The following is a 27995-nucleotide window of genomic DNA, read 5'->3' on the forward strand; positions in this document are numbered from 1 at the left end:
CTGCAGGGGGAGGGGTCCCACCAGCCCCCCCGGCTCCCAGCTGTCCCTCCTCATCTTGTGCCCCGCCTCCGCTCCAGGTACTGCGGGGAGAGGTCCCAGTTCGTTGTAACCAGCAACAGCAACAAGATCACAGTGCGCTTCCACTCGGATCAGTCCTACACCGACACCGGGTTCTTAGCTGAATACCTCTCCTACGACTCCAGTGACCGTGAGTGAACGTTGTTGGGAGGAGGGCAGCCTGCCCCGCATGTTCTGTCTACCCTGCATCTCGTTAGCATCATGCTTTGCTGATTCTAAGATGCTGGAGAATGTAAGAGCATCTCACCCCTGCCGTACCTTTGCGAGGAAAACACGCTACCTTTGATGCATTAATTAAAGCAGGCTGGCTGCGAGCGCTGGTACACACTGTGCCCTTTCCTTCTGGGTCACAGTCCCAGCATGAGGTACCTGCGGCTGGAGACGCCCCTCATCTGAGCTCCCCCGCCATCTGTCCCTCAGGCCCACCTTCCTGTGACTTTGATCATCTGTGCTTGCCTCTGTGGCCTGTTAGCACCGTTAGGTTCATAGGGTAATTTGGAGACACATTAGGAAGTACCGTTGACTGTGAGCAGCGGTTCTTCCACATATACAATGTGTTTTTATTTCAACCCTGCATCATAGAATAACCTTGGGAAGACATTTAACTATGCTTAGGAATCCGCATTTAAGGTAAAATTCAAGGGCCTAGCTCATCGCCAAAAGGACACTCAGATAAACCAACACCTTTGATCTAAACACCTGTGACTGAATTGTACCTGTGCCGAGGTGGTGACAATGGCCTCCTTACAACTTTGTCATCTGCAAAGTGGTCAGATGCCTCCTGATTTCAGAAACATTGAAATATGGAAAATGTTTAGAGTGAAGGAAGCGCGATGCCGCACTGCATTTGGACAGGACACATCACATGCATCGGGGACCTGCTGAGTGTCACAGGCAGGGCCTGGCCCTCGGGGTCCCCAGGCGGCCCAGCACACAGGGCAGGGCAGGGCCTGTGACCAGCCGGCCTCTCTGCAGGGCACCCGGGGCTTCCTGGGCTTCGATCCTCAGTGGTGGGGAGGGACCCTGCCAGCCCAGGTTGGGGTCTGTGGCCAGCCCCCTTCCCACACTAGCTGCAGGTGCAGGAACCCCTTTGTCACACCTTGGTGGGCCTGGGCAACCCCTGCCCTGGACCACAGCACCCGCCCTGCTCCTCTGTGTTTGTGGCTGGGAGGTTGACCCGAGGGAGGGAGCCGGGAGCCAGTGGAGGGAGGTGGGTGGGTGCTGGGGGCCTCAGGCCTGCCTGTGCCCGCAGCATGCCCGGGGCAGTTCACGTGCCGCACGGGGCGGTGTATCTGGAAGGAGATGCGCTGTGATGGCTGGGCCGACTGCACCGACTACAGCGATGAGCTCAACTGCAGTGAGTCGGGCTGGGAGCCCCGGTCTCCCCACCCTCCTTCCCCACCCTGCCTGCGTCCCATGGCCCTGCTGGCTGACTGCCGAGGCAGAAAGGCTGGGGGTGGTGGGAGTTTTTGCTCTCGGCCCTGTGTAGGGACCTCTGGCCTCCCTCCCCACCCTGCCATAAGGAGATCTTGGCCTCTGTGGGGCAGGTGGTGGGGTATCTCGGAAGTCCTGAGGTCAGCTTGGTAGCTGGTGGAGCAGGGCCACCTGGGTCTCTCTGCAGATCGGAAAGCAGTCCCCAGGTAGCTCTGATCGCCTGAGCGTCCTGGGGAAGCAGTGAGTGATGAGGGCCTCACAGCCGACCCTCCCCTTACCCCGTTCCAGGTTGCGACGCCACCCACCAGTTCACATGCAAGAACAAGTTCTGCAAGCCCCTCTTCTGGGTCTGCGACAGTGTGAACGACTGCGGAGACAACAGCGACGAGCAGGGGTGCAGTGAGTGCTGGGGAGGGGCGGCCTGGGCGGGCAGGCGGGTGGGCCAGCTCCCGGTGGCTCCTGGTGGCTGAGTCCCGGTGCCTCTCCAGGTTGTCCGGCCCAGACCTTCAGGTGTTCCAATGGGAAGTGCCTCTCCAAGAGCCAGAAGTGCGATGGGAAGGACGACTGTGGGGACGGGTCCGACGAGGCCTCCTGCACCAAAGGTGAGGCCCGCCCCGCCCACCTTCCTGCTGGGGGCCTCGCCCCTGGAGGAGGCTGCCCTGAGCACACCCATGCACAGGATGCCCCGAGTTTAATGAGCACAGACCACCTGTGGGTGAAGTGTGATGAGCAAGGGCTCTGGAGGGGGGAGAATTTTCCGGAAGGTGGAGAACCTGTAGCAGGGCTGAGAGGCCAGTGGACGTGGGTGGGGCAGGCCTGGGGGAGGGGGTAAGGTGCAGGGGCCATGAGGCACCATGGGTGGTTTCTGGCTTCTGGTCAGATGCTGCAGAGGAATTGATCCCCTCCCTATGTCCTCCTCCTTGAATAGTGAACGTCGTCACTTGTACCAAACACACCTACCGCTGCCTCAACGGACTCTGCTTGAGCAAGGGCAACCCTGAGTGTGACGGGAAGAAGGACTGTAGCGACGGCTCAGATGAGAAGGACTGCGGTGAGCGAGGCGTCTTGAGTACGGTTGTGCAGGTCGTTCACTGTGTGAGGTGCCCACCGGAGGGCGCACCTGGAGGCGCAATCCCGCCAGCGCCTCGCTTAGCTCTGTGCTTGCGTCTTCTGGAGGAAAGGATAGCCCTGCCAGTTGTCATGAAGGCATCACCCCACGGGCTGGCTCTGGTCTTGGAGAAAGGCCCGTACAGCCAGCATCTCAGGGCTTCTGTAGCATGGCGAGGTCGTGGCTGCAGTGCGTTGCTGGCCCCTGCTGTGTAGACACAGCTGTAGGGGAGTAGCCTGGAGAAGAGTGGCCCAGCTCACCCAAGCCCAAGGCAGGGTCTCACCCTCGCCCGCCCATACTTTAATTTGCAGTCTCCGTGTTTCAGAAGCGTTGGCTGGCCACAGGTTAGATTTGAGCACAGCTGCAGCTATTCTGTGACCTCACATCAGCAGTTCATTCGTCCCTCTGAGCTGTGTCCCTCAGCATTCAAAGACGCTTCTCCCTGCTCCACGCCACCCCCTCTCCTGTGACGCCCCAAATGACGTCCAATCAGCAGATGACACCCAAATCAAAGGGAAGCTGAGCAGCCGGCCTCCGGAGGCCCTCGCTGCATTTGTGAGGGAGGGGGAGGTGGGAAGATGCGGGTTTGAATTTGGGAGCGGGGAGAAGGAGGGGCCTGTGGGAGTCTGTGAAGCTCAAAGATAGTTTTGGGGGTCCCTCATGCCCTGGCCACTCCAGCAGTGCTGTGCACGCCAAAAGCTGGCTTCGCCACACAGGGTCTCCTGGCACCCATTGCATGTCCCCTTGGGGTTCGATGTCCCCACCTTGACTTGCTGTCCTCTGGTTCTCTGCCCCCCTCTGCAGACTGTGGGCTGCGGTCATTCACCAGACAGGCTCGTGTTGTTGGGGGCACAGATGCAGATGAGGGCGAGTGGCCCTGGCAGGTGAGCCTGCACGCGCTGGGCCAGGGCCACATCTGCGGTGCTTCCCTCATCTCTCCCAACTGGCTGGTCTCCGCCGCGCACTGCTACATCGATGACAGAGGATTCAGGTGGGTCTCTGGGTGGGCAGCAGGGAGCCTCCTTACTGGCCCCTTGCATCTGGGAGTCATGCCAGGGTGGGTTGGCACCAAGGAAGGGCATTGGAGGGGTGGGCACATGTGTTAGTCCATTCTTGAGCTGCTCTAAAGAAATACCTGAGACTGGGTCATTTATAAAGAAAAGAGGTTTATTTGGCCCATGGTTCTGCAGGCTGTAGAGGAAGCGTGGTGCCAGCCTCTGCTTCTGGTGAGGGTCACAGGGAGCTTCCACCAGTGGCAGAAGGTGAAGGGGGAGCAGGCACGTCACATGGCGAGAGCGGGAGCAAGAGGGAGCAGGAGGAGGTCCCAGACTCTTAAGCAGCCAACCTCGTGTGAACTCAGAACTCACCCATCACCATCGGGAGGGCACCAAAACATTCAGGAGGGATCTGTGACCAAAACACCTCCCACCATGCCCACCTCCAACACTGGGGATCCCATTTCCACATGAGATTTGGAGGGGACAAGTGTCCAAACCAAATGAGCAGATATCCCAGGACGGGGCTTAATAACAGTAACAATAAAAACTCACTGTATTCGGTGCCCACTGGCAGCCAAGTGCTGTCCCTGTGCCTCTCCTAAGACCCCCAGCAAGTTAGGCAGGTCGATTGTATCCTCATTGTACAGAAAGTAAGGTTCAGAGAAGTAGAGCTGTTTGCTCGAGGTGGCACAGCTGTTAAGTGGCAGAGCCAGACTGGAGCACGGGTGTGGTCTCCGGTGAGTCTGCACTGCACGACTCCTCGGATTGGCCAACATGAGCTTTGGATTCATGCCCCAGCTCTGGCTTGCCGGTGACCCTGAGCAGGTTATTCAAACTTCCTAGGCCTTGGGATCTTCACTGATGATGGTGACAGTATCAGTTCCCACCCTTAGAGTTGTGAGAATTAAGTACGGTGCTGTACCTGAGTCACTTTGTGCTGTGCCTGGCACATAGTAGGTGCTCAGCCTGTCATGGCCTCAGACACACAGGCAGATGAGAGGCCTGGAAGGGTCACGCGGGCATCCCAGGCTGCGCTATTTGTGTCTTAGCTCCCGGCCTCTCTGGGCATCTGGCCATTGGCTGAAGGAAGGAGTTTTAGGGCCTGGCTTGCTCTGAAGAGGCAGGTGCAGGTGCGTGGGCCTTCCAGGAGGGTCCACCCTCGGGAGAAGCCGATGCGCTTTCTGCTGGCTGCATGATTTACCATGGTAGACAGCTCCAGGAGCAGGTGACCCAAACCCTCAGCTGCCCTTTGCAGGGAGGAGAGATGGGTCCACAGCAGGAGGGAGGCCTGCAGCACAGATGGAGTGCGCTCAGACACGTGCACAGGGCTTGGGTGATGGAAACAGACAGCAAGAGCCTGTGGGGAGTGGACCCAGCTCCATGGTCCCCAGCTTTGCTGGGTGCTTGACATGTGGCTTTGTCCAGCCTGAGACTGTCCCTTGTCTCATTCTGTCATACCCAACCTCACCCAGAGCAGGGATGATTTTTTTTTTTTTTTTTTTTTTGGAGTAATGTGAGCTTAAGAATTTTGTATGTGTGAGTCAGAGTCTCACTGTGTCACCCAGGCTGAAGTTCAGTGGTGTAAATCATAGCTCGCTGCAGTCTCGAACCCCTGGGCTTGAGCAGTCCTCCTGCCTCAGCCTCCCAAGTAGCTGGGACTACAGGCATATGCCACCATGCCCAGCTAGTTTAAAATTTTTGTAGAGACAGAGCCTTGCTAAATGCTAAGCCTGGCCTCCAGCTCCTAGGCTGAAGTGATCCTCCCATCTTGGCCTCCCAAAGTGCTGGCATTACAGATGTGAGCCACCGTGCCTGGGTCAACCACTGCTCTTTGAGGTTGGCTTCTGTGCCTCTTTGACATGTCCCATTCTTTCCTTTTTTGAGCCACGTCCTTGCTTTCTGGCACTACGAGGTACAATAGGCTTATCTTGTGTTTCCCCAGCCCAGCCCTAGGACCAACCATTTCTCCAAGGAGGCGTTTATTGGGGATGGTATTTAGAGACCAAATTCCAGTTGCTTAGTGTGTTCATTGTCACCACGGTGTCATGTCCAGGCCCCGTCAGCAGGTGGAGCTAGGAAATGGCTGGCTGCATACTAAGAACACCGCTGCTGTCCTGTACTGCTTTCTCCTTTCCTTTGCTTCATTGCTTCCTTTCTCATTTCCTTCTCCTTCATCCTGTGTTGATCATCAGTCATGCTTCTGCCAATGTGTAGTGCAATTAATATTCAACACCCATGGTTATTATTGACACTAGAGAGACCAACGTGAATAGGACTTGGTCCCTGCAGATTGTGCGCCACAGACTTGTGAGGGTAGGACATGACACACACGTGCAGTAAGTGCTGTGCCAAGGCTGTGTCCAGGCTCCCTTGGGCCCAGCATGTGGAGTTTAGAATTTTAAACCCATATGCCTGAGGGACTGGGGAGGGCGACTGTTGGGAACACTCAACATGGGTGTCTGAACTGAGGGTTGAAGGTGAGGGTGTTTGTCAGCTGGACCGGGTGGCTCAGACCTTCCAGACAAAGGGAGTGTCGTATGCAGAGGCAGGGAGGTGTGAGGTGTGCAGGGGCCTGGTGTCAAGGGACCCTGAGCACATGGCTAAGTCGTCATGCATTCATCGGGCACTGCCGGGAGGCGGCATCACGTTGCAGTTAAATGCACAGGCTGCCTAGGTTCCAACTGTGCTCTACAATGTATTAGCTCTATGATCTTTGGCAAGTTGCCCTCTCTGTGCCTGAGTCCTCATCTTAAAAAGGGTGACCCTGCCTTGCAGGGCTATTTCAGGGAGAAAACAACTTACTGTGTCAACATCGAGAAGAGTGTTTGGGACATCAGAAGTTCTACCTGAGCACTCGCGATTCCCAACTGCATTCCAGCCCCTGGGGTCACCATGGGGGATAGCAGTGGCTGCATCTTCACAACCAGTCTCTCAGCTGCTGGTAGAGGTGCATGCCTTAAACATTAGAGGCTGAGTCTGCTGATATAATCAAATACTGTCAGACTTACCAATTGGCTGAGTTTGCAGAGAGGGCTTCATGAAAGCAGGGTCTTGAGCTGAGGTTGCCGGGTGAACAGGGAGGGCTTGGAGGAGGGAGGTGGAAACCTGCAGGCACAGGGCAAAGAGCTGGATGGGGATGACCATGCTGGGTATTGGGATCATGAGGAATTGAGCCAGAGGGACGAGGATGGCTCTCCCCTCTCCCCCATCCCATGATAACCTTTCAGCTACATCCTTGCCTCCTGGGTGTTTCTGAAACATTTCTACTCTCTTCTATTTGCACTGCCACCACCTTGCTCGTCCTAGCTCACTGTAGCCCGGGCAGCTGCAGCACCTCTCCCCATCTACTTCCTTCCCTCTCAGGACTCTGTCTGCACCACTCAAGCCCAGAGTGATCTTCCCAAAATCTGGTCACCCCAATCTGTTGCTCAACGCCCGCCACGCTTGCAGTACAAAGCAGGAACTCCTTCATGACCGACATGGCCATGTTATCTGGCCCCTGCCCGTCCGGCCAGCCTCAGTCTCCAGTGCAGTCCTCATGCCTTCCCCATGCTCAGTGTGAGGGCTTCCTGAACATGCTTTGCTCTCTCTTCTTTTTTTTTTGAGAGCGAATTTCACTTTTGTTGCCCAAGCTGGAGTGCAATGGTGCGATCTCCTCTCACTGCAGCCTCTGACTCCCGGGTTCAAGCGATTCTCCTGCCTCACCCTCCTGAGTAGCTGGGATTACAGGCGTGCACCACCACGCTTGGCTAATTTTTTGTACTTTTAGTAGAAACGGGGTTTCACCATGTTAGCCAAGCTAGTCTTGAAATCCTGACCGCAGGTGATCCACCTGCCTTGGCCTCCCAAAGTGCTGGGATTACAGGTGTGAGCCACTGTGCCCGGCTACCTTTGTTCTCTTTAAACTTGTGGCATTCTCCACCGCTTCAGGCCGTAGCTGGTCAGGTCTATGTGATGTCGAGGCTTGGTTCATAACTCACTTCATTTCCGGACTCCCAGCCCATCCTCTTCCACAGCTTTCTACCCAGTCCTCTGTGGAACCCTTCGTGTCATGTTGTAATCGGTGGTTTTCATCTCTCTCCCCGTGTACACGGTGAACCTGAAGACTGGGTCATAGATTGCATCACAGATGCCCAGGGATTGTTGAGTGAATGAGTTGATGCAGGGGTGAGTATGTGGCTGGATGTGAGCAGGCTGGGAAGCCATCAGAAAGGTCAGGTCAATTAACGGTGAACGCAGAAGGCCTGGGTGGGTCCCAAGGCCTCACCTGGCAGCTCTTGGGAATCCTTTTAGGCTGTGGAATGGGACAAAAAGGATCTCACAAAAGCAGCTTTTGGGAAGTCATTTTCTGGTGGCAACAGATTACAGTGAAGCGAGATTGGGCATAGCCCAGCTTGGAAAACTGAGCTTCAGCCTAGGCCTGCGATTCTGTAGGGAGTTGGCTGTAAAAAAAGCCAAAACGGGGCCGGGCACAGTAGCTCATGCCTATAATCCCAGCACTTTGGGAAGCCAAGGCGGGCGGATCACCTGAGGTCAGGAGTTCAAGACTAGCCTGACCAACATGGTGAAACCCCATTTCTACTAAAAATACAAAAATTAGCCAGGCATGGTGGCAGGTGCCTGTAGTCCCAGCTACTTGGGGGTGGCTGAGGCGGGAGAATCACTTGAGCCTGGGAGGTGGAGGTTGCAGTGAGCCAAGATCATGCCACTACACTCCAGCCTGGGCAACAGAGTAAGACTCCATCTCAAAAAAAAAGAAAGGAAGGCCAGAAGGGGATGGACGCCGGGGCAGCGAGAGTGGACCAGGGCTCAGGCAGGCATGGGGAGAGATGTGGAGGTAGAGGCTCGGTTTAGTGCTCCAGGGTCGGGGAGGTGCCCTGGCTGGGTGGTTCAGTAACCTTTTGACTTTCCTGAGAGGTGAGGGAAAATGAAGTGGGTGTTCATGCCTTTCTCTTGTCACACACATTTTCTATTTTAGATATGTATTTTTCCAATGTTTTATTTTGAAATTTTTCAAACCTACAAAAATGTTGTAAATACAATGAATGAAAAAAAGGACTAGTACAGTGAACACTTTTTTTTTTTTTTTTTTTTTTTTTGAGACAGAGTCTCGCTCTGTCCCCAGGCTGGAGTGCAGTGGCGTGATCTCAGCTCACTGCAACCTCCACCTCCTGGGTTCAAGCAATTTTCCTGCCTCAGTCGCCGGAGTAGCTGGGACTACAGGTGTGTGCCACCACGCCTGGCTAATTTTTTATATTTTTAGTGGAGACAGGGTTTCACCATGCTGGCCAGGCTGGTCTCGAACTTCTGACCTCATGATTCCCCTGCCTCGGCCTCCCAAAGTGCTGGGATTACAGGCATGAGCCACCGCGCCTGGCCATACAGGCAACACTCTTACACCTCTGATCTACATTCAGTGATTGAGTTAGTCACGTTTGCTTTCTCTCTGTTTGCACCCGCGTGTATTTTTCCGAACCATTTCCCAGTTGGGGGCAGCCATTGTGAGGCTTCCCACCAGGTGCCTCAGCCTGTGTCTCCAAGAACGAGGACGCTGTCCCACACTGAGAAATGGCGGCATTGCTTTGTGCTGCGAGCTGATGTACGCATCATCAATGTCCTCCAATCATGCCCATCGTGTTCTTCTTTAGAGGGTTTTTTTTGTTTTGTTTTTTTTTTTGAGACATACTCTATCGCCCAGTCTGGAGTGCAGTGGCGCAATCCAAGCTCACTGCAACCTCCACCTCCCAGGTTCAGGTGATTCTCCTGCCTCAGCCTCCTGATAGCTGGGATTACAGGCACCTGCCACCACTTTTGTATTTTTAGTAGAGATGGGGTTTCACCATATTGGCCAGGCTGGTCTCGAACTCCTGACCTTGTGCTCCTCTTGCTTGGAGCTCCCAAAGTGCTGGGATTACAGGCGTGAGCCACCGCGCCCGGCCTTCTTCGGAGATTTTTGAAAAAAGTTCTAGCATGCAGTCAAGGTTCATGCCTTGTGTTTAGTCATTAGGTTTCTTTAATCTCATTTTAATCAAGTACAGTTTCTCTATGCCTTTTATTTTTTGTTTTTTTATGGCATTGACATTTTTGAAAAGATCGGGCCAGTTATCTTACAGGATGCCTCTCAATTTGGGTTTTCCTGACTCTGCTTTCATGGCTGGGTTAGGAAGCAGTGCATGGGTGGTGCTGTACGCTTCTCAGGGAGAGCATGATCCCCCTTGACAGCGGCTGGTTGGGAGAGGAGCCTGAGCACCTGGCTCGGGGAGCCCAACAGATTTTGCCATCATAAAGGGTTTTCCACCTTGGTTGTGAATACACCATCGCGGGTGATTCTTTGAATCAGCATGAGTGTCTCGTTCTCCAGCCGTATTTTACCCGGCGTCTCAGTGTCTGTCAGTGATTCTCACATTTGTTGATTATTACTGTGGCAGGTGAGAATGTGGTTTCTTATTGTACTGTTTCTTCAGCATTTAGGAGCTGGTCACTTTTTCTTTCTCTCTCCCTCTCCCTTCCTTCCTTCCTTCCTTCCTTCCTTCCTTCCTTCCTTCCTTCCTTCCTTCCTTCCTTCCTTCCTTCCTCCCTCCCTCCCTCCCTCCCTCCCTCCCTCCCTCCCTTCCTCCCTTCCTCCCTTCCTTCTTTCCTTTTCTTTTTCTTTTCTTTTCTTTTTTGAGGTGGAGTCTCACTTTGTCGCCCAGGTTGGAGTTCAGTAGTGCCGTCTTGGCTCACTGCAACCTCCGCCTCCTAAGTTCAAAGGATTCTCCTGCCTCAGCCTCCCAAGTAGCTGGGATTACAGGCGGCCACCACCATGCCCGGCTAATTTTTGTGTTTTTAGTAGAGGCGGGGTTTCACCATGCTGGCCAGGCTGGTCTCTTTCTCCTGATCTCAGGTAAACCACCCGCTTCGGCCTCCCAAAGTGCTGGGATTACAGGAGTAAGCCACCACCCCTGGCCAGGGGCTGCTTTTTCTCTGTAAATAATAGCTTTCCTTTTCCCTTTATAAATACTTTTGAAATTACTTTTTAGACTCAGGGTGGACCGATGGATTATCCCACCCTTTTTTATTATTCCGCCTGTGTAGTAGTGTCACCCTGTCACCATCTTTTCGGGGTTCTTATTGTCCTCATTTTAACCAGCTTTGTCAGATGGAACACACTGGTGTTTGAGTGCTTGATTGCTTCCTGTAGAAACAACATGTTCCAGGTTTGCTTTGTGCTTTCCATTAAGACCCAGATCTGAAATCAGCCATTTTCCCAAGGAGCCCTGGTTCCTTTCAACAGAGAAGGATATTTAGACACTAAGTTCTGGGTGCTGCTAGAGACAGCACTGGTTTTAGACCAGTTTTTAAGAATTGTGAGCCAGTAGGCATGGTAGCTTATGCCTGTAATTCCAGCACTTTGGGAGGCTGAGGCAGGCTGGTCGTTTGAGGTCAGGAGTACGAGACCAGCTTGGCCAACATGGCGAAACCCTGTTTCCATTAAAAATACAAAAATTAGCCAGGCGTGGCCGCGCATGCCTGTAGTCCCAGCTACTCGGGAGGCTGAGGCCAGAAAATCGTTTGAACCTGGGAGGTGCAGGTTACAGTGAACTGAGATCACGCCTCTGCACTCCACCCTGGGTGACAGAGTGAGACTCCATCCCACAAAATAATAATAAAATAAAGTAAAAATAATGAGCCTTTCCTGATACCTCTGATCCCATTCCACATCTGTGCCTCCCTTTCCCCACACTAGGGTGGGCGCCCGCTCTGCAGTGCACATGGAACAGCTTCAGAATCGCTAAACCTATTCCATAGCCAACAAGAAACTTAGTAGATACAACACAACATATTTTTCAATTCATTTTGGTCTTAGGTTATATACCACTGCATTAAAAATTTATTTGGGCCAGGCATGGTGGCTCACACCTCTAATTCCAGCACTTTGGGAGGCCGGGGGTGGGGGGGGGCAGATCACGAGGTCAGGAGTTCGAGACCAGCCTGACCAACATGGTAAAACCCTGTCTCTACTAGAAATACAAAAATTAACCAGATGTGGTGGTGTGCACCTGTAATCCCAGATACTCAGGAGGCTGAGGCAGGAGAATCACTTGATTCTGGGAGGCGGAGGTTGCAGTGAGCTGAGACTGCGCCACTGCACTCCAGCCTGGGTGACAGCAAGACTGTCTCAAAAAAAAAAAGCAAGAAAAAAAAGAAAAGAAATCATTTGGGTTGATTTTTCTGTTATTCCTCCTGTGAAAGATCAGGTTCATAAGATACCTAATTTTTGGTCATCAGATTAAAAATGTATTCAAGGAGGGGGGTAGAGAGTTTAAGGGGGGTTTCTTACTGCAGCGGGAGGCACTTAGTAGTTTCTAGCTTAGGGTCAAGACCACGTAAGAGCTCCGTCATCTTCTCTCAGCAGCTGCTGTGCCTCGTCCATGCGGAGCCCTCTGGGAAGGCGCGGGGCTGCGGGGCCCTGTGCACAGACCCGAGTGACCGCGCGGTCTCACAGCGGCTCCCACTTCCAGGTACTCGGACCCCACGCAGTGGACGGCCTTCCTGGGCTTGCACGACCAGAGCCAGCGCAGCGCCCCCGAGGTGCAGGAGCGCCGGCTCAAGCGCATCATCTCCCACCCCTCCTTCAACGACTTCACCTTCGACTACGACATCGCGCTGCTGGAGCTGGAGAAACCGGTGGAGTACAGCTCCGTGGTGCGGCCCATCTGCCTGCCAGATGCCTCGCATGTCTTCCCCGCCGGCAAGGCCATCTGGGTCACAGGCTGGGGACACACCCAGTATGGAGGTGAGCTTCGGGCTGACCCAGGGCTCCACAGAGGGCCTGGGGCCTTCCTTCAAGGCTGTGTTTCCTCTGCGTGTCCAGCTGTGGGGCGAGGGGCCGCCCAGTCTCCCTCTGCCTGGCAGAATGAGGCTGTCCAGGGCGGAATGGAGGCCCTTAGTAAAAGGGGCATGGGATTTGCAGCCCGGGCTCAGGACTGAAGGCTGGCTTTGCCCCTAACTTCCTGAGTAACCCTGAGCGAGTTGCTTAAACTCTGACCCTGTTTCTTCATCCCTGTAATGAAGATAGCAGCACCTTAAGCCCAGTGGTGCTTAAGGCACGTGAGGGGTGGGTATGAAGGGAAGCAGGCCATTAGTTGGCAAAGGCTAGATTGAAAAAATCCACTCTATAGCATATGCTGAACATTTGTAGACTTTGGAGAGGAAAGAAAACGAACAGGACGTACAGCTCCAGTGCCCTCACAGAACCCCGGGGGCATTTGCGGCACCTTCCCTCTCTGCTGCTTGTTTCCTCACCCCTGCTTGCCACGGCGTCTGTTCCCTCTCAATTCGCCTGGCAGATCTCAGCATGCCCCTGCTTTCTCTAGGTGGCTACTAATGCCAGAGCCCACTGAGTAGACGCGGATTACCCGTTGGTCAGCCCCGGGCATCTGGGCTGTTCCAGGGTTTTGCGAGTCAAATGACTCGTGGGGAGCGCCTCGAATGACGCTGCCCCGGAAGCAGCCCGGCTCCCAGCCCTGTCCTGCCGTCTCCCCAGGCACCGGTGCGCTGATCCTGCAGAAGGGTGAGATCCGTGTCATCAACCAGACCACCTGCGAGAGCCTCCTGCCGCAGCAGATCACGCCACGCATGATGTGCGTGGGCTTCCTCAGCGGCGGCGTGGACTCCTGCCAGGTGCGCCACGGGGCAGGAGGGCGGCAGGTAGGCCCCGGGAGAGGCGGGACTGGGGACTCACGGCAGGGCTTGTCTCCGTCCAGGGTGACTCTGGGGGACCCCTGTCCAGCGTGGAGGCAGATGGGCGAATCTTCCAGGCCGGTGTGGTGAGCTGGGGAGACGGCTGCGCTCAGAGGAACAAGCCGGGCGTGTACACAAGGCTCCCTCTGTTTCGGGACTGGATCAAAGAGAAAACTGGGGTATAGGGGCAGGGGCCACCCAAATGTGTACGCCTGCGGGGTCCCCCACCGTCCACCCCAGTGTGCACGCCTGCAGGCTGGAGACTGGACTGCTGACTGCACCAGCGCCCCAGAACATAGACTGTGAACTGCATCTCCAGGGCTCCAGATCTGCCTAGAAAAGCTCTCCGCTTCCTCAGCCTCCGAGGTGGAGCTGGGAGGTGGAAGGGGAGGACAGTGGTGGTTCTACTGACCCAACTGGGGGCAAAGGTTTGAAGACACAGCTTCCCCCAGTAGCCCCAAGCTGGGCCGAGGCCCGTTTCTGCACAGCCGGCTCCCCTGTCTCTAAGGAGCAGTGGGAACGGAGGCTCGGGGCCTCCTCAGTGAAGGTGGGGGGCTGCCGGATCTCGGCTGTGGGGCCCTTGGGCCGTGCTCAGAGGACCCTGGAAAACTGACGGGTCTGAGATTGGAATTGTTTTACCAGCTCCCAGGGTGGACTTCAGTGTGTGTATTTGTGTAAATGAGTAAAACATTTTATTTGTTTTTAAGTTTCTTTTCCTACTGGAGTTGCGCCCTCCCTTCTTCTTCCTACTGGAGTTGCAGGAAACGGGACGTACATTCCCCTCAGCACAGACCGGAGTCAGGCTGGGTGGGGACCACAGTGCAGGTGCTTTCTCCAGGCCAGCAAGGGGCTGGTTTTGCTCTGACCTGTGGCTTCCGAGACCAGGGGCCTGGTGCCCTGGTAGGAGGGACACGCGAGTTGGTGAGGTGGGGAGACGAATGTGTGGGGATGGTGGAGAGGGGGTGCACTGGCGCCCAGGCCCTGGTCCAACGTAGGAGAGGGAGGAGCTTTGTCAGAGGAGGATGGGCGGAAGTGTGGCTTCGTGTTTGGTGGAGAGGTGGCCATGTGAGCGCGCACACAGGGACAGATGTGCGGCAGTGCATGAACACCTGGCTGGCTGTCCAGTGAAGGCTAAGCAGATGGGTCCCAAGGCCTTGGAGGAAGGGTACTGCCTGGCTCAAGGGCACCCACACCTCCCATGCCATCCCCCTTGATTTTTTTTTTTTTTTTTTTTGAGTCAGGGTCTTGCTTTGTCACTCAGGCTGGAATGCAGCGACATGATCACAGTTCATTGCAGCCTCAGTCTCCTGGGCTCAAGCTCTCCTCCTGCCTCAACCTCCCGAGTAGCTGAGACTAGAGGTGCCCACCACCACACCTAGCTAAGTTTTGTATTCTTTTTGTAGAGACAGGGTCTCACTATGTTTCCCAGGCTGGTCTTGAACTCCTGGGCTTGTCATCTTCCTGCCTTGGGCGCGTGCTGAGCCACCACCCCCAGCCTCCCTCGATTTTTACTTATTAATTTAAAATATTCCCTCTCTTCTTGCTTGGTGGCCTGAAGGGACAATGTCTAAATCTGGGGCAGGGTTAGGGAGCTTTTGGGGGAACATTTGATGGCTTCTGGTATGATGATGGACCGCAGGAGCTTTGGGCAGGGAAGAGGACCCGGGGAGAGAAATGACATGGCCAGTGTCCGGAGGGCAGAGGGTAGCCTTGGCTCACCACTATGTCCCCAGCTCAGGCCTGTCCTAGAACATCGCTGATATGTGTGTGTTCAATGATTTTTTTTTTTTTTTTGCCTGCCATGAGTTATGGAAACAAAAGGGAGGAAATATAGTCTGATTGGAGCAATGCTGCAAGGCTTCTCGGGGGAGGTGGGGTTTGCAGTGCCTCTTTCTCTTTTTTTTTTTTTTTTTTTTTTTTTTGGAGATGGAGTTTCACTCTTGTTGCCCAGGCTGGAGTGCAATGGCTCAATCTTGGCTCACCGCAACCTCCGCCTTCTGGGTTCAAACTATTCTCCTGTCTCAGCCTCCCGAGTAGCTGGGGTTACAGGCATGCACCACCATGCCCAGCTAATTTTGTATTTTTAGTAGAGACGGGGTTTCTCCATTTTGGTCAGGTTGGTCTTAAACTCCTGACCTCAGGTGATCCGCCCGTGTTGCCCTCCCAAAGTGCTGGGATTACAGGTGCGAGCCACTGCGTCCGGCCTGCAGTGCCTCTTTCATTTTAGCCTGTTTTACCCTTTTGAGGGAGGGAGTGTTGCCTGGAACCTGTTCGAGAATATCTGTCGCATTTTCCTCCCCAGGGAGGGAAGGAACATCTGTTCTCACCAAGGCATGGGAAGTAAGAGTGAAGACGACACTGAAGGACTCCTGTGTGTGTTGTAAATGTCATTCCTTTTCTGCCCTGATGTGCTCATTCCCTCCTGATCACGTCAGACAGAAGTGCCCAGTGCAGGCGCTGAGGGAATGGTCTGTGTTAAATGCAGAGGTTCCACAGGGCCTGCGGGTGGTCTGGTTCCTACGTGTGCATAAGCCTCGGCAGCTGGGGCTTGGCCCAGGTGTAGACGTGGTCACCCATGCAGTGGGATTCAGGGAGGCCAGCCCAGCCCGTGCCATGGCACCACCCTCGGCTCCACTGCGGCTTGACAGTCTCCTGGACGGCTCTCTCCGCCAGGTCAGAGTCCCACCCGGAGAGCAGGGTGAACACACAGATGGCTGGCCTTCAGGGCCATCCCACCCTTTCCAGGACTCTGTGCGGGAGGTCCGAGTGGGACAAGGCGTGTCATTTCGTTTCCTGGGACTCATAGGTGCAGAGTCTCATGCTTCATCCAGACCTCCTGAACAGAAACTGGGGGCCCACTGGATGGGGCCAGTGGCCTGTGTGCTAAGAAGCATTCCCGTGAGGTTGGAGAGCACCGTTTTAGCAGCGGGTCATGCCATTCCAAGTGCCACGGAGCAGCAGCATCACCAAGTGCTCCAGCAGATGCCCAGAGCCGCGGTTTGCAGGATGCCCTTGGTCCTCGGGGGATGCTGGAAGCCTGCCTGAATGTAGAGAGGCATTTATCCCTGGAAAACCAATCAAGTGTCAATGCCTCTAAAAAGATTATGGGACCAAATCCTGTGTTACTTCTGGCTGGAGATCAGAAGATCCGGCTGAGACTCCCTAACTCTCCAGAGGCCGGACACATCACTCAGGCCCTGTGCTGACAGCTCTCACGAAGACAGAAGTCTCTGGTCCAAGAGCCTGAGCTGACGCGGTGGGAATGCCAGCAGGCTGTAGTCACTCCTTGCTGAGGATGGCAGTCCAGCCCTGCAGAGGCTGGGAGAGGACAGAGGCCTGCGTAGGACTGTGCTGACCAGCCTTTCCTTCACCCAGGCGAAGGCCACAGTTGAGGTCTGAAGTGTTAGAGGAGGAGGTGGGAGGGCCAGGCCAAGGGCCCCCCGTGCACAGGTCCCCTGCACAGCAGGCTGGCCTCACAGGGGAAGAGCGCAGGGCTGCTGCTGTGCCTCCACAAGCTCAATGCAGTTCCGCAGAGGCTTTCCCCTCCTGACCAGCTGTTTTCGTTGCTGAGATCTCAAGATGATCCAACTCTCTGATCCCCCTAAACTACCTTGTATCGCCATTGTTTTAGCTACGAATCATAACCATGTAAATTTAATGAAAGTTTAACCCGAGTCCTGCTTATTGCAGCCATGGCGAGTCCCACTCAGACCTAGAGTCTGCAGGAATCACAGTGAAATTTGGATTAGGAAGGACTTTATGGAAAAGGTAAGGTTTAAAATCCTGGACCCAGTTTGGAGGTCTCCAGAGACCTAGAGCTACGGACCCCAGGGGCTGAGAGGCTGTTGTTCAGGCCGGCGGCCGCACGGTGGCGATGTTGCGCTGTTCCAGGGCGTGCGCGCTCACGGTGGGGCGGGGTGGCCGGGGCCGTCTGTTGTGTTCTTGCGGCTGCCTTCTGCCGCTTCCCAGTCACCTTTCAGGTAGTGAAATCGGTGCCTGGCTCAGGGTGAGCATCGAAGAGGTCCCCAGCCTGAAGCCTTTCCTGGCCAGCCCTTCAGACCCTTTAGTGTCCCCACCTCCAGTCTATAGCCAGGACCTGCTGGCTCTCTGGCACTGGGGACTGGAGGAGGACAAATTCTCAGGGCAGGCTCTAAAGATGGCTTTGGAGACTGAGGAGGACAGAGTGGTGATCTGTGGGCCGAGATGGGTGCCATCTCTAAGTGGAACTTTATCCCAAGAGACACAACCGGCCGGCCCCAGAGACAACTGTGCAGGGCCATTTAAAAACCACACATGTGGGCATTTCTGTGCATACACATGTACACCGGTATTCTGGGGGCAGAGGGCTGTGCGCGTGCGTGTGTGTGTTGGGGATTGTGCAGTCCTGGAATAGACAGAATGTGCCACAAGAACATGAGCTGGCTGCAACGCCAGCCGCCCCCTCCCTCCCCAGGAGCACCTGAGGGGCCTACAGACCCCAAGTCAGGTGCCTGTGACCAAACATTGCTTTTCACTTTTCATCAGTTTTCCAGGTTTCAGGCGTATGTGTGTGCATGTATGTGTGTATGTGGGTGTGGGTGTGTGTGCACGTGTGCATGCATATATGTGCGTGCTTGTATGTGGTGTGCGTGTGCATGCATATATGTGCGTGCTTGTATGTGGTGTGCGTGTCCATGCATATATGTGCGTGCTTGTATGTGTGGTGTGCCTGCATTATGTGTGTGCTTGTGTGTGTGTGGTGTGTGTGTGCATGCATGTATGTGCGTGCTTGTATGTGTGGTGTGTGCTGTGTGTGTGCATGTATTGCCCACCTGCAACTGCACGTTGGGGGTGTGTGTGTGCATAATGTGCATGTGTGTGGTGTGTGTGCGTGCATGTGTGTATTTGTGTGTGTTGCCTACCTGCAACCACAGGTGAGGAAAATTGGATCTTCAGCCAGTGATTCTCAAATACTTGAATTTCTTGGAGCAGTGAGCTGAAAGGAGAAACACGGTCCAGCACATCGGGTGTTTGTGAAGATCGCCTCCCGAGTGCTCTAAGGCCTTTCTGAGTCTAAGGGCGTTCTGAGTCCTATTTCATTTCAACCTCACAGCAGCCCCGTGGTCTTTCCCACTTCATAGATAGAACACCAAGGCACCAAAAATCTGCACAACCTGCCCAAAGGCCCCACACTCAGGAACTATGGCATTGGATGTCAGTGATCTGTCTCCAGAGCCAGTACTGTGCTCTCTCATGTCCATATATATCATACATACATACATCTATCCACCAGATGCCTGCCAGCACTGTGCTCTCTCATGTCCATATATATCATACATACATACATTATCCACCAGATGCCTGCCAGCACTGTGCTCTCTCATGTCCATATATATCATACATACATACATTATCCACCAGATGCCTGCCAGCACTGTGCTCTCTCATGTCCATATATATCATACATACATACATCTATCCCCCAGATGCCTGCCAGCACTGTGCTCTCTCATGTCCATATATATCATACATACATACATTATCCACCAGATGCCTGCCAGCACTGTGCTCTCTCATGTCCATATATATCATACATACATACATCTATTCCCCAGATGCCTGCCAGCACTGTGCTCTCTCATGTCCATATATATCATACATACATACATCTATTCCCCAGATGCCTGCCAGCACTGTGCTCTCTCATGTCCATATATATCATACATACATACATCTATTCCCCAGATGCCTGCCAGCACTGTGCTCTCTCATGTCCATATATATCATACATACATACATCTATCCACCAGATGCCTGCCAGCACTGTGCTCTCTCATGTCCATATATATCATACATACATACATTATCCACCAGATGCCTGCCAGCACTGTGCTCTCTCATGTCCATATATATCATACATACATACATTATCCACCAGATGCCTGCCAGCACTGTGCGCCATCACACACATCCACACCGTGCACTATGTATCAGTCACATATTGTCACCAGCATTTCATAAAGAAAGGAGATTTTAACATGCTAACTGCAGGTAGCTCATACTCTTGGTATAAAAGACAGTCTTGTATGGCCAGGCGCGGTGGCTCATGCCTGTAATACCAGCACTCTGGGAGGCCGAGGCGGGTTTGGACTGTTTGAGTCCAGAAGTTGAGACCAGGCCTGGGCAACATAGACATTTTTACCTGTCTGGTAAAAATGCACAAAATGAGCCAGGCACGGTGGCAGGCACCTGTGATCCCAGTCACTTGGGAGACTGAGGTGGGAGAATCACCAGAGCCCAGGAGGTTGAGGCTGCAGGGAGCTGAGATTGTGCCACTGCTGCACTCCAGCCTGGGCAAACAGTGAGACCTTGTCTCAAAAAAGAAGAAAAAGTATTTTAAATGCTTTAATTTTTGTGCAAACACTCAAAACTGTCTCAGCAGCAAATATGTGTGGATCAGCATTTGGGAATGGTCCTCCAATGAGTCCTCTTTCTTTTGGGAACTCTGACAAACCTTCCAGAGCCCTCCAGGCTGTGAGATGTTCCTGCCGGAAGACCCACTGTCCAGGCTAGGGGTTTGCTCTAGGCTGGGCATGCACTTGTCTTCCATCTGCACTGACATCCTCGACGGCATTGCTTCTTGGGTTCCTGGCGTCCACTCAGCCGGACGGAAGACGATTTTCATGAGCCACGATGCCACCTCAGTTTGCTCAGTGAGGATGGCTGATGGGGACAGGAAAGGGAGCAGAGTGTTGGTTGAAGGAGGTGAGGACAACAGCTATCTCAGGCCAGGCCACCGGGCTGTTCCTCAGGGTGACAATCAGGAAGGGAGCTTGGAAAGGCCCCAAACGCCACTAAGAATGATAAGACCAAACCCCAAAGAAGGAATGGGAGTATTTCTCCCCTGGTTTCATATCTTGGGACTGCCTAGAAGACGGTTCAAGCTGCTGTCCCATGAGATGACCAGCACAGCGTTGACAATGGGGGAAGACGTCAGGGTGGGCATCCCTTTAGGGGTGTGGGGGCACAGGTGCAACCCACAGCCAGGAGGTGCCAGCACAGGGGCTAGCTGGTCTACTCCAGGGCTTGGCTGGCCACCAAGGAGAAGCCTTCCCATGGAGGCCGTTCCCTGCCCCGCAAGCTGATGCGTATATGACACTAATTGCTTCTGTGACCTGATATGCCTGCAGCGAGGACACTGTATTTTGATAAAGAGATCCTCTTAGGATTTCAATAGGTTTGACTATCCTCTTTCTATTTCTCTCCTTTTCTCCTCCAGAGGAATGGCTCCTCCCAAGTTCCACCGTCCTGCGCCTACAACTTGGAGACCATGTGTTCATTCTGCCCTTTCCACTCACTCCCATTGTTTCCTAAGAAGACACTGTCCAGAGCTGGCTGCGGGCACGGGTGGGCCTTGGCTCCACTGTTTGTTTATTCCATAGTCTCAGCACCTTCCAGCGGGAGGGATGTGTGTGTTTTCCGGGGATGGGAACTTAGCTCTCCCTTGCCCTTGGCTTGGCTGCGGGCTCCCTCCCCCACACGCTGCTTTTACCTTGGAGGTTATCACTGTTTCCCCTGCCCACACCCCTGGATCAAGAATAACCCGGACTCTGCGCCAGACCCTCTGGAACTTCATATGGTCTCGTTTAACTCAATAGGGAAAGAGCTCAACAGGGAAATTCTTCCATCCTCAGCCCGTGTGCTTTTTCCACAGAGCTCTGAGGACACAGTGTGAGGGAGGGGGTCGAGGAACAAGGCCCACCCAGGAAGGGTGGAGATCTCGGTCTCCACCAGAAGGACATTCAGAGAATAGCTCCCAGAATACACCGAGTATCTGAAACCTCTTTGCAGCTCATAATCCGATTCCCATCCAAATCCCAATGAAGACAAATAGGACACAAGAAACGTATAGGTATAAACTAGGAAAAAAATGAAATCTGTTTGAAACATGTGACTCTGGTGCAAAAGAATGGTGCAAAACAAGCTTATTTGAATGAGCCAAGGGAAAGGATGAGAGAAGAAGCCACTCATTAATTCAACAAATCAGCCATCTGTGACTGGGGAAAGGGCAGCCGGTGTAGGCTGGGGGGCATCAGGCCCCCAGGTGAGGCAGACACTTGGGAAACAAGGTCCTGGGCACGTCTGGGTGGGGAGGCAGGTCACATTCCTGGCAGGGTCAGGTCACGGGGTCTGGCTGAGCAGCCTGTGCCGAGTACAGGAAAGGTGCCTCTGCCTGGGGCCTTCTGGGGTGTGTGTGAGGACCTCTGTGACCCTTCAAGGCTCAGTGGAGTTCCTGCTTCCCGGGAAAGCAGCTGCCTAAGGGATATCCTTTCAGAACTGGAACCTCACAGTTGGAAAGAACCTGAAATTCAAGGTGACCTACGCCAAATGCCCACGAGGCATTTTAATCATGTCCAGCCTGGGACCTCACTGTGCCTCTACCCTGTCTTTGTGCCCCTGACCTTGCCAAGTGGGATGCTAAGCAACCTCTTCCTGTCCCCTGTGCCGGGCCCTGGAAAAGTGACTGCTCCAATCTGTATGCCAAAGAAGTGTCAGGAACTCTGGTGGCATGGATGCATCCTCTCACTTCACCGTCATCACAGTCCTCAGGAGTGGGTTCCGTCATTCCCAGTTACAGGAGAGGACGCTGTGGCCGTGCGGCTGGAGAGCCTCCTGCTCAGGGTTCCTCAGTAGGGAAGAGAAGGGTGCACCGGGGCCGCTGCACAGCCAGTGCATGCTCCACCTGGGGCATTAGGTGCTGGAGCCAGGACCTCTCTCGCCAGGTCATAAGCTTAGGCACACGTGGAAATTTCGCTAGCAGGACTCCAAACTGGCTCCATTGGCATTTCAAAATCTTCCCCAGGCCCTTTCTTTCCTTGGCCACCCCCAGCAGCCCTGGACATGTCCGTCTCTTAAGGGGTCAAACCATCTGCTTCCTCTTACTCCTTCGCCTGGGGCAGTGTGGACTGGAGGGAGAACTTGTTTCCTTGAGGTCTTGGCTGTGGGCACTAGAACGACATGTTCTGTCCTCTGATTCAGGAGGATCAGCCTGTGACCCTCGTCTTCCTCCCTGAGCAGTTCAACTCTGCTGAAGGCTGTTTGGCCTTGAGGGAAGCTTAAGCAAAGGGAACAGACGCCAGGGGTGATGGGCGGCTTTGGACAGGAGCCTCGAGGGGGAAGGGCTGGAGAGAGATTCTGCAGGGCCGGCCCCTGTGCCCAGATTTTCCAGTCCCAAAGAAGACCCACAAACAGAACCTGTGTGGGGGGACAGAAATATTTCTACATCATCAGTAACAAGGATTTTCACTGGGACCTGAGGACATGTAGCAAGACCCAGACTGAAAATATAATTCCATTTTGCTCTAATTCAAAGACTTCTGAAAAACGAATGAGTGGTTAACAGCTTGAACTATTTTGTTGGGTATTTTAAACAAAAGGCATTTAATTTTTTTTTCTTTTTTGAGATGGAGTCTCGCTCTGTTGCCCAGGCTGGAGTGCAATGAAGTGATCTTGGCTCACTGCAAGCCCTGCCTCCCCAGTTCAAGTGATTCTCTCACCTCAGCCTCTCGAGTAGCTTGGATTACAGGCGCCTGTCACCATGCCTGGCTAATTTTTGTATTTTTATTAGAGATGGGTTTTCGCCATGTTGGCCAGGCTGGTCTCAAACTCCTGACCTCAGGTGATCCACCCACCTTGACCTCCCAAAGTGCTGGGATTACAGGGGTGAGCCACCGAGCCCAGCCCGATTTAGTTTTTAAAAGAATATTTTGTAAGTTTGGGTTGAGTAAAGAAAGATGATTTGGGCCTGGTTGAGTGTCTGCCCTGGGACTCACTGCGGTGAGGGCAGCGGGGCACACACACTGTGTTCCAGCGGGCCAGCAGGGCAGGATGGATGTGTGGTTCAGAAGGCAGCTCTGGGCAGCGCAGCTCTCTCCACAGGCCCCTGCCCGCACGGTTTATGGTGCGTCTTGGTGAAGCACAGACGTCGAACACCTGTGCTCCTATGAGTAGAAACATCGGGCCTGCAGGCCTCAGATTTGGACACCGCTGTGAAGGTGGCGTTCCAGGGGCTGGCCGGGTTGCCTTCCTGTGCCCTGACCCTCACCCCGGGTGTTCTGGGCATACAGTGGGGAACTCACTGTGTCTTGGAGAGGCGGGTAGACAAAGTCCCACAAGCGTTTCCTGAGCACTTGACCAGAACAGTCCATCTCTGCACACACGGAGCAGGCCCCACTTCTGTGACCTGGAGAGTGGTAAGGGCTGGATCACACAGGAGTCCCTGGCACATTCCCAGGCCGGAGCAGGTTGATGGGAGGCCAAGGGAATTTGGGAACATGATCACTACTATGGGGAACCAAGTCCTGTCTTTGCTGTCTTCTCATGGGTATAGAGATGCTCCTCAGATCACCTCTGCCAGAGCTTGGATTTCTTCTTAATGTACCTGGAAGCCGTCACATGTCTAACGCTCTTCTTCTCCACGGTTCAATGCTAACCAGCTATGTTCACATGAAGGCCTAGGGAAGCAGATGAAGACTTGGGGTGGGGGTTGCTAAAGTCCTGCAGAGCTGGCACGCACCACTTCCGGTACGGGGCACCAAGGAGCACCCCAAGCAGTGAAGGGCTGGACTTCTCTGTGCACTGCTCATAATTGGTGTTCCTTCATTCCTGAAAATGCCCGAGGGAGGAAGTATATTGAGGCTCATATCGTACTTGGGGTGTTTAACTGTAACCTGATTACCAGACCTGCATTCCTGTGGACCCGTTTCCAGTAGGTTCACACTTTTTTTTGAGACAGAGCCTCACTCTGTCGCCCAGGCTGGAGTGCAGTGGCGCGATCACGGCTCACTGCAAGCTCCGCCTCCCAGGTTCATGCCATTCTCCTGCCTCAGCCTCCCGAGTAGCTGGGACTACAGGCACCTGCCCCCAGGCCCAGCTAATTTTTTGTGTTTTTAGTAGATACGAGGTTTCACCATGTTAGCCAGGATGGTCTCGATCTCCTGACCTCGTGATCCACCCGCCTTGGCCTCCCAAAGTGCTGGGATTACAGGCGTGAGCCACCACACCTGGCCAGTAGCTTCACACTTCTGTCTCCCCATGTGCTCATCTAAAGGGTACTCACTGGCGTCTGTTTGCCAGGCCTTGTTCTGGGAACCAGGAGTACAGCTGGGATCCTCCAATTAACGCCTGGAGGGCAGCGAGGCACAGGGAGGGGAAGCGACGCGCTTGCCAGGCTCCTGCTTTGCATCCCCACGCACCGAGAGCCCTCCTGCCTGCACGTCTACCACAGGGGGAAGGAGGGAACCTTCCAGAGGCAGAGGGTATGTCTGAATGGTTTGTAAACATTTTATCAGCACTCAGCCACTGAAGGAAGAGTTTTTGGCTCTGGAAAGGTAAGCACGTTTCTTACCACACGTTCCTGTCACTCTGGATCCACATGACCTGGGACCTGCCATGGCCACCCAGATGCTTTTCATCCTTCTTAAGATGAGCGAGCCTCCTCTGTTATGGACACTGGCTATTCTTGGAACAGTACTGTGGACGACTTCTGGAAAGCAAGCATTGAGCCTTAGTGTCTCACTGACCACAGGTTACAGAGTTGCTCACTTCCTGCACCTACAGGTGGCCTCTTGGGATGCCATGTGGGGAGAACCAGGGACAAGGCCCACACTCCAAGGTTCTGGAGCTTGGGCACTGCATGCTGTGTGGGTGGCAGCTGGTTCTCCTGGAGACTGGGGGCTGCTGGGCAGAGCCGAGCTGCTTGGTGGTTTCCCTGCTCTTGGCTCTGCTCATCCCTCTGCCCCACTCCCTGCCTACGCCTTCCGCTGGAAGAGGAACTGGAAAGTCCACTGATGCACAGGACAGCTGGGGCAAACCAATGACTGTGCCTGGAAGGGTCCAGGTGGAGAGACAATCAGCAAATTGGGGAAATTCCTTCCACACCTGATGCCTGTCAACAGAGGCCAGTCAGGGGCTGGCTGCCACGGCAGGCTCCACGCGGAGCACAGCAATTTCTCTGTGTGGAAGGGCTCTTGTTCCTATGTGCCTCACGGGTGGAGGCACAGGGTCCTATCGTCCAACCCCATCAGGGTCTGGGAGAAGTTCTGGGAGTTGGCACTTGGGAGGGCATGACTGGTGGTTACAGAGCATTCCGATGACATGGGGAGGACTAGGAGTCCAAAGGTTCTCTCTTACTAAACCAGGGAGGCCTCTCCTTCAGTTTTCCCTACTCTCCATTGAGATAAGTTATATACATGTCTATGCATCTGTGTAGACATATGTGCATGTACTTATAAAGCACAACGTAAAGTTACAACTAACTCTTCCTCCAAAGCTCATCTGTGCCAGTCTTTCTCTTGAGACCACAAGGAAATCCCTGCCGTGTCTGACATCCTGTATCTACGTAGTGGCCTGGAATGCTTGCAGGTAAGCGGCCGGGGTGGGGGCAGGTTGCACTGGCATATATTGGGTACCAGTGGATGAATCAGTGCCCTGAACTGCACAATGCCCATTTAGATCTCATCCCCTTCCCAGGCCTTCTCCAGGGCAGGTAAACATTCTTATGAAAGCCATTTCGTATCTACTGAAAGAACATAGCGCATACCTGTGAAGTGCATCTGCACGCGTAGGCATTCTGCATCCTATGTGCAGCGGTAGCTGTGTCGTCAGCCAGACCCTCTGTGGGAAAGACGTGTCTGGGGATCTGACAGGTAGAGGTCTTTTAAGTGGCATTTTAAATTCCCACAGATGCCAACAATTTGGATATGGAGAATGAGCTCTTTTAAAAATTAAAATTTACAAGTGATGCAAACACCTGCTTCTAGCTCAGAGCCACAGGGTCCTTGGCTTGTGTTGGGGAAACAGGCTTCCTTTGACTTGGTCCAGGAAAAGCCATCTTTTTTTGAGCCAGAGTTTCGCTCTTGTTGCCCAGGCTGGAGTGCAGTGGCGCGATCTCAGATCACTGGAACCTCCATCTCCCGGGTTCATGCAATTCTCCTGCCTCAGCCTCCCCACTAGGTGGGATTACAGGTGCCCGCCACCACGCCTATTTTTTGTACTTTTAGTAGAGTTGGGGTTTTACCATGTTGGCCAGGCTGGTCTCAAACTCTTGACCTCAGGTGATCTACGCACCTCAGCCTCCCAAAGTGCTGGGATTAGCGGGGCAGGTGCCGCGGGGGGGGCGGGGGGGGGGGGGCAGCATGGGGAGGGGGAAATCTCTCCTTTAGCCTAATTCTGAAGCCCAACTCTTGAACTTGGCCTAATTCTTGCTCCATTTTCTTGGACAGTTCCCTCTCAAAAAACCAACAACAAAAAAGGGCGTTTGCCTAAGCATTTAAGGAGGCCACATACTTGGTGTTGCTACAGCTTAGAATACAGCAGCTATTCTCTACTGTGCAGAGGTGACACCTGGACTGGAGATCAGGCCCACCTCTCTCCACTCTCCCCAACTACTGTGTCTCTTTCGGCCCCGATGTCACGAACACAACACGCCTTCCGCTCCAGTCCCGCTCCCATCCCCTTCTTCTGGGTTCTTACCCGCGGTTCTGTTGTAACTCAGGGGTCTCAGTTAAGTCCATACGCGTCCCTTTAATCTGCTTTTCATCTTTCTAGAGACGGCTCGGATGCTTCTGTGCTCGAAAATGTGAGATGATTCTTGATTTCCTACCAAATATCGCTGTAGCTCTTAAGACCTCCTCTGACCTGGTGCTAGCTAGTCTAGTTTATAAGGTTTTCTTCCACTCTTCCCCTTCAGGGATCCTGCAAGGCTCAGCAAGCTACACTCCTGTTCCCTCAACCTCTGAGGCTGCATATTCCTTCCTGGAGTCATCTCCTTCTCCGTCACTTGTCTGTACAAATCCCACATCTCTTCCAAGAAAGACCCAGCTCAAGTGGTGCCTCTGCCATGCTGCCTTCCCTCACCCCTGCAGCCAGGTCTCCCTCTTCATCAAATTTCCAAAGTATCCGTTTTGGTGTTTCTCTCACGGCAAAGTTATTTCTATCAGTTGTATTTCTGTAATTCTTTACTTCTGCTTACTTCCATAAGCTCCTTAAGGGCAGAGATGTCATTCATTCAAACAACCTTGGGCCCGGGGACCCCCTGGTACAAGAAACAGATAGGGTCACTGTCCTAGTGGAACTTAACGTAATGGGGGTTAGTCCAGCTGTTGTTAGTCAGTAACCATAGTAACAGAAGCGCAGGGCGTTATGTGAACATAATACAAAGTCTCTGGGAAAGGTTCCTTAAGAAGTGATCCTTAACATGAACTTAATGGATGAGGAAACCAGGTGAAGGGGAGAAAAACGGCAGATGCCAGTGTCCTAAAGAACAGTTTGGGGAAATTCTAGCCAGGCTGATAGCCGTTGTTCTGAGGAGTAAAGTTAGTATTAATTCGTAACTCATACAGCCTTCTATTTCAGACCCTCATTTAAAAACGAGTGAGACCCTGAGACATTTGCTGAAGTGAGAGTTGAGTATAATCATCTGGCGGTCTAATGAAAACAATTCTAGGTATTCTGTCCTAAAGTTCCCGGGTAAATACCTCTAAGCACTGTCGTACATGGGGATTATGACCACTTCTTGGCAACATCTAATCATTCATTTGACAGTTTTTGAGTTCTCTGTACCAGGTACTACAGAGGACACACACATAGAAGGCATATTCCCTGACATCAAGAAT

At 53.5% G+C, this 27995-nt stretch overlaps 2 protein-coding genes across 5 annotated transcripts in view; one reads left to right on the top strand and one right to left on the bottom strand.

Moving 5' to 3' along the window:
- ST14 (ST14 transmembrane serine protease matriptase) overlaps positions 1 to 14052 on the top strand; it is a 52362-nt gene extending 38310 nt beyond the window's left edge. The window contains exons 11-19 of the mRNA XM_008021529.3: positions 78 to 208; positions 1331 to 1435; positions 1801 to 1911; positions 2001 to 2114; positions 2441 to 2563; positions 3425 to 3611; positions 12120 to 12394; positions 13145 to 13281; positions 13365 to 14052. Coding sequence (XP_008019720.2) covers positions 78 to 208; positions 1331 to 1435; positions 1801 to 1911; positions 2001 to 2114; positions 2441 to 2563; positions 3425 to 3611; positions 12120 to 12394; positions 13145 to 13281; positions 13365 to 13526 — 1345 coding nt within the window. The 3' untranslated portion in view covers positions 13527 to 14052. The remainder of the gene's footprint in view (positions 1 to 77; positions 209 to 1330; positions 1436 to 1800; positions 1912 to 2000; positions 2115 to 2440; positions 2564 to 3424; positions 3612 to 12119; positions 12395 to 13144; positions 13282 to 13364) is intronic.
- Positions 14053 to 14173: 121 nt separating this feature from the next.
- Positions 14174 to 27995, bottom strand: part of ZBTB44 (zinc finger and BTB domain containing 44) — a 91919-nt gene continuing 78097 nt past the window's right edge. Inside the window, exons 6-8 of one of the 4 annotated variants that reach the window (XM_073022327.1) lie at positions 24728 to 24865; positions 19835 to 20043; positions 14174 to 18316 (exon numbers count right to left, since the gene is read on the bottom strand). In XM_073022327.1, coding sequence (XP_072878428.1) covers positions 18287 to 18316; positions 19835 to 20043; positions 24728 to 24865 — 377 coding nt within the window. In that variant the 3' untranslated portion in view covers positions 14174 to 18286. Of the gene's footprint in view, positions 18317 to 19714; positions 23986 to 24727; positions 24866 to 27995 lie in introns of those variants that run through there. The other 3 variants (XM_073022323.1, XM_073022335.1, XM_073022342.1) reach the window with 3 other exon arrangements.

This window comes from Chlorocebus sabaeus, chromosome 1 (assembly GCF_047675955.1).
Source record: "Chlorocebus sabaeus isolate Y175 chromosome 1, mChlSab1.0.hap1, whole genome shotgun sequence".
Classification (NCBI taxonomy): Eukaryota; Metazoa; Chordata; class Mammalia; order Primates; family Cercopithecidae; genus Chlorocebus; species Chlorocebus sabaeus.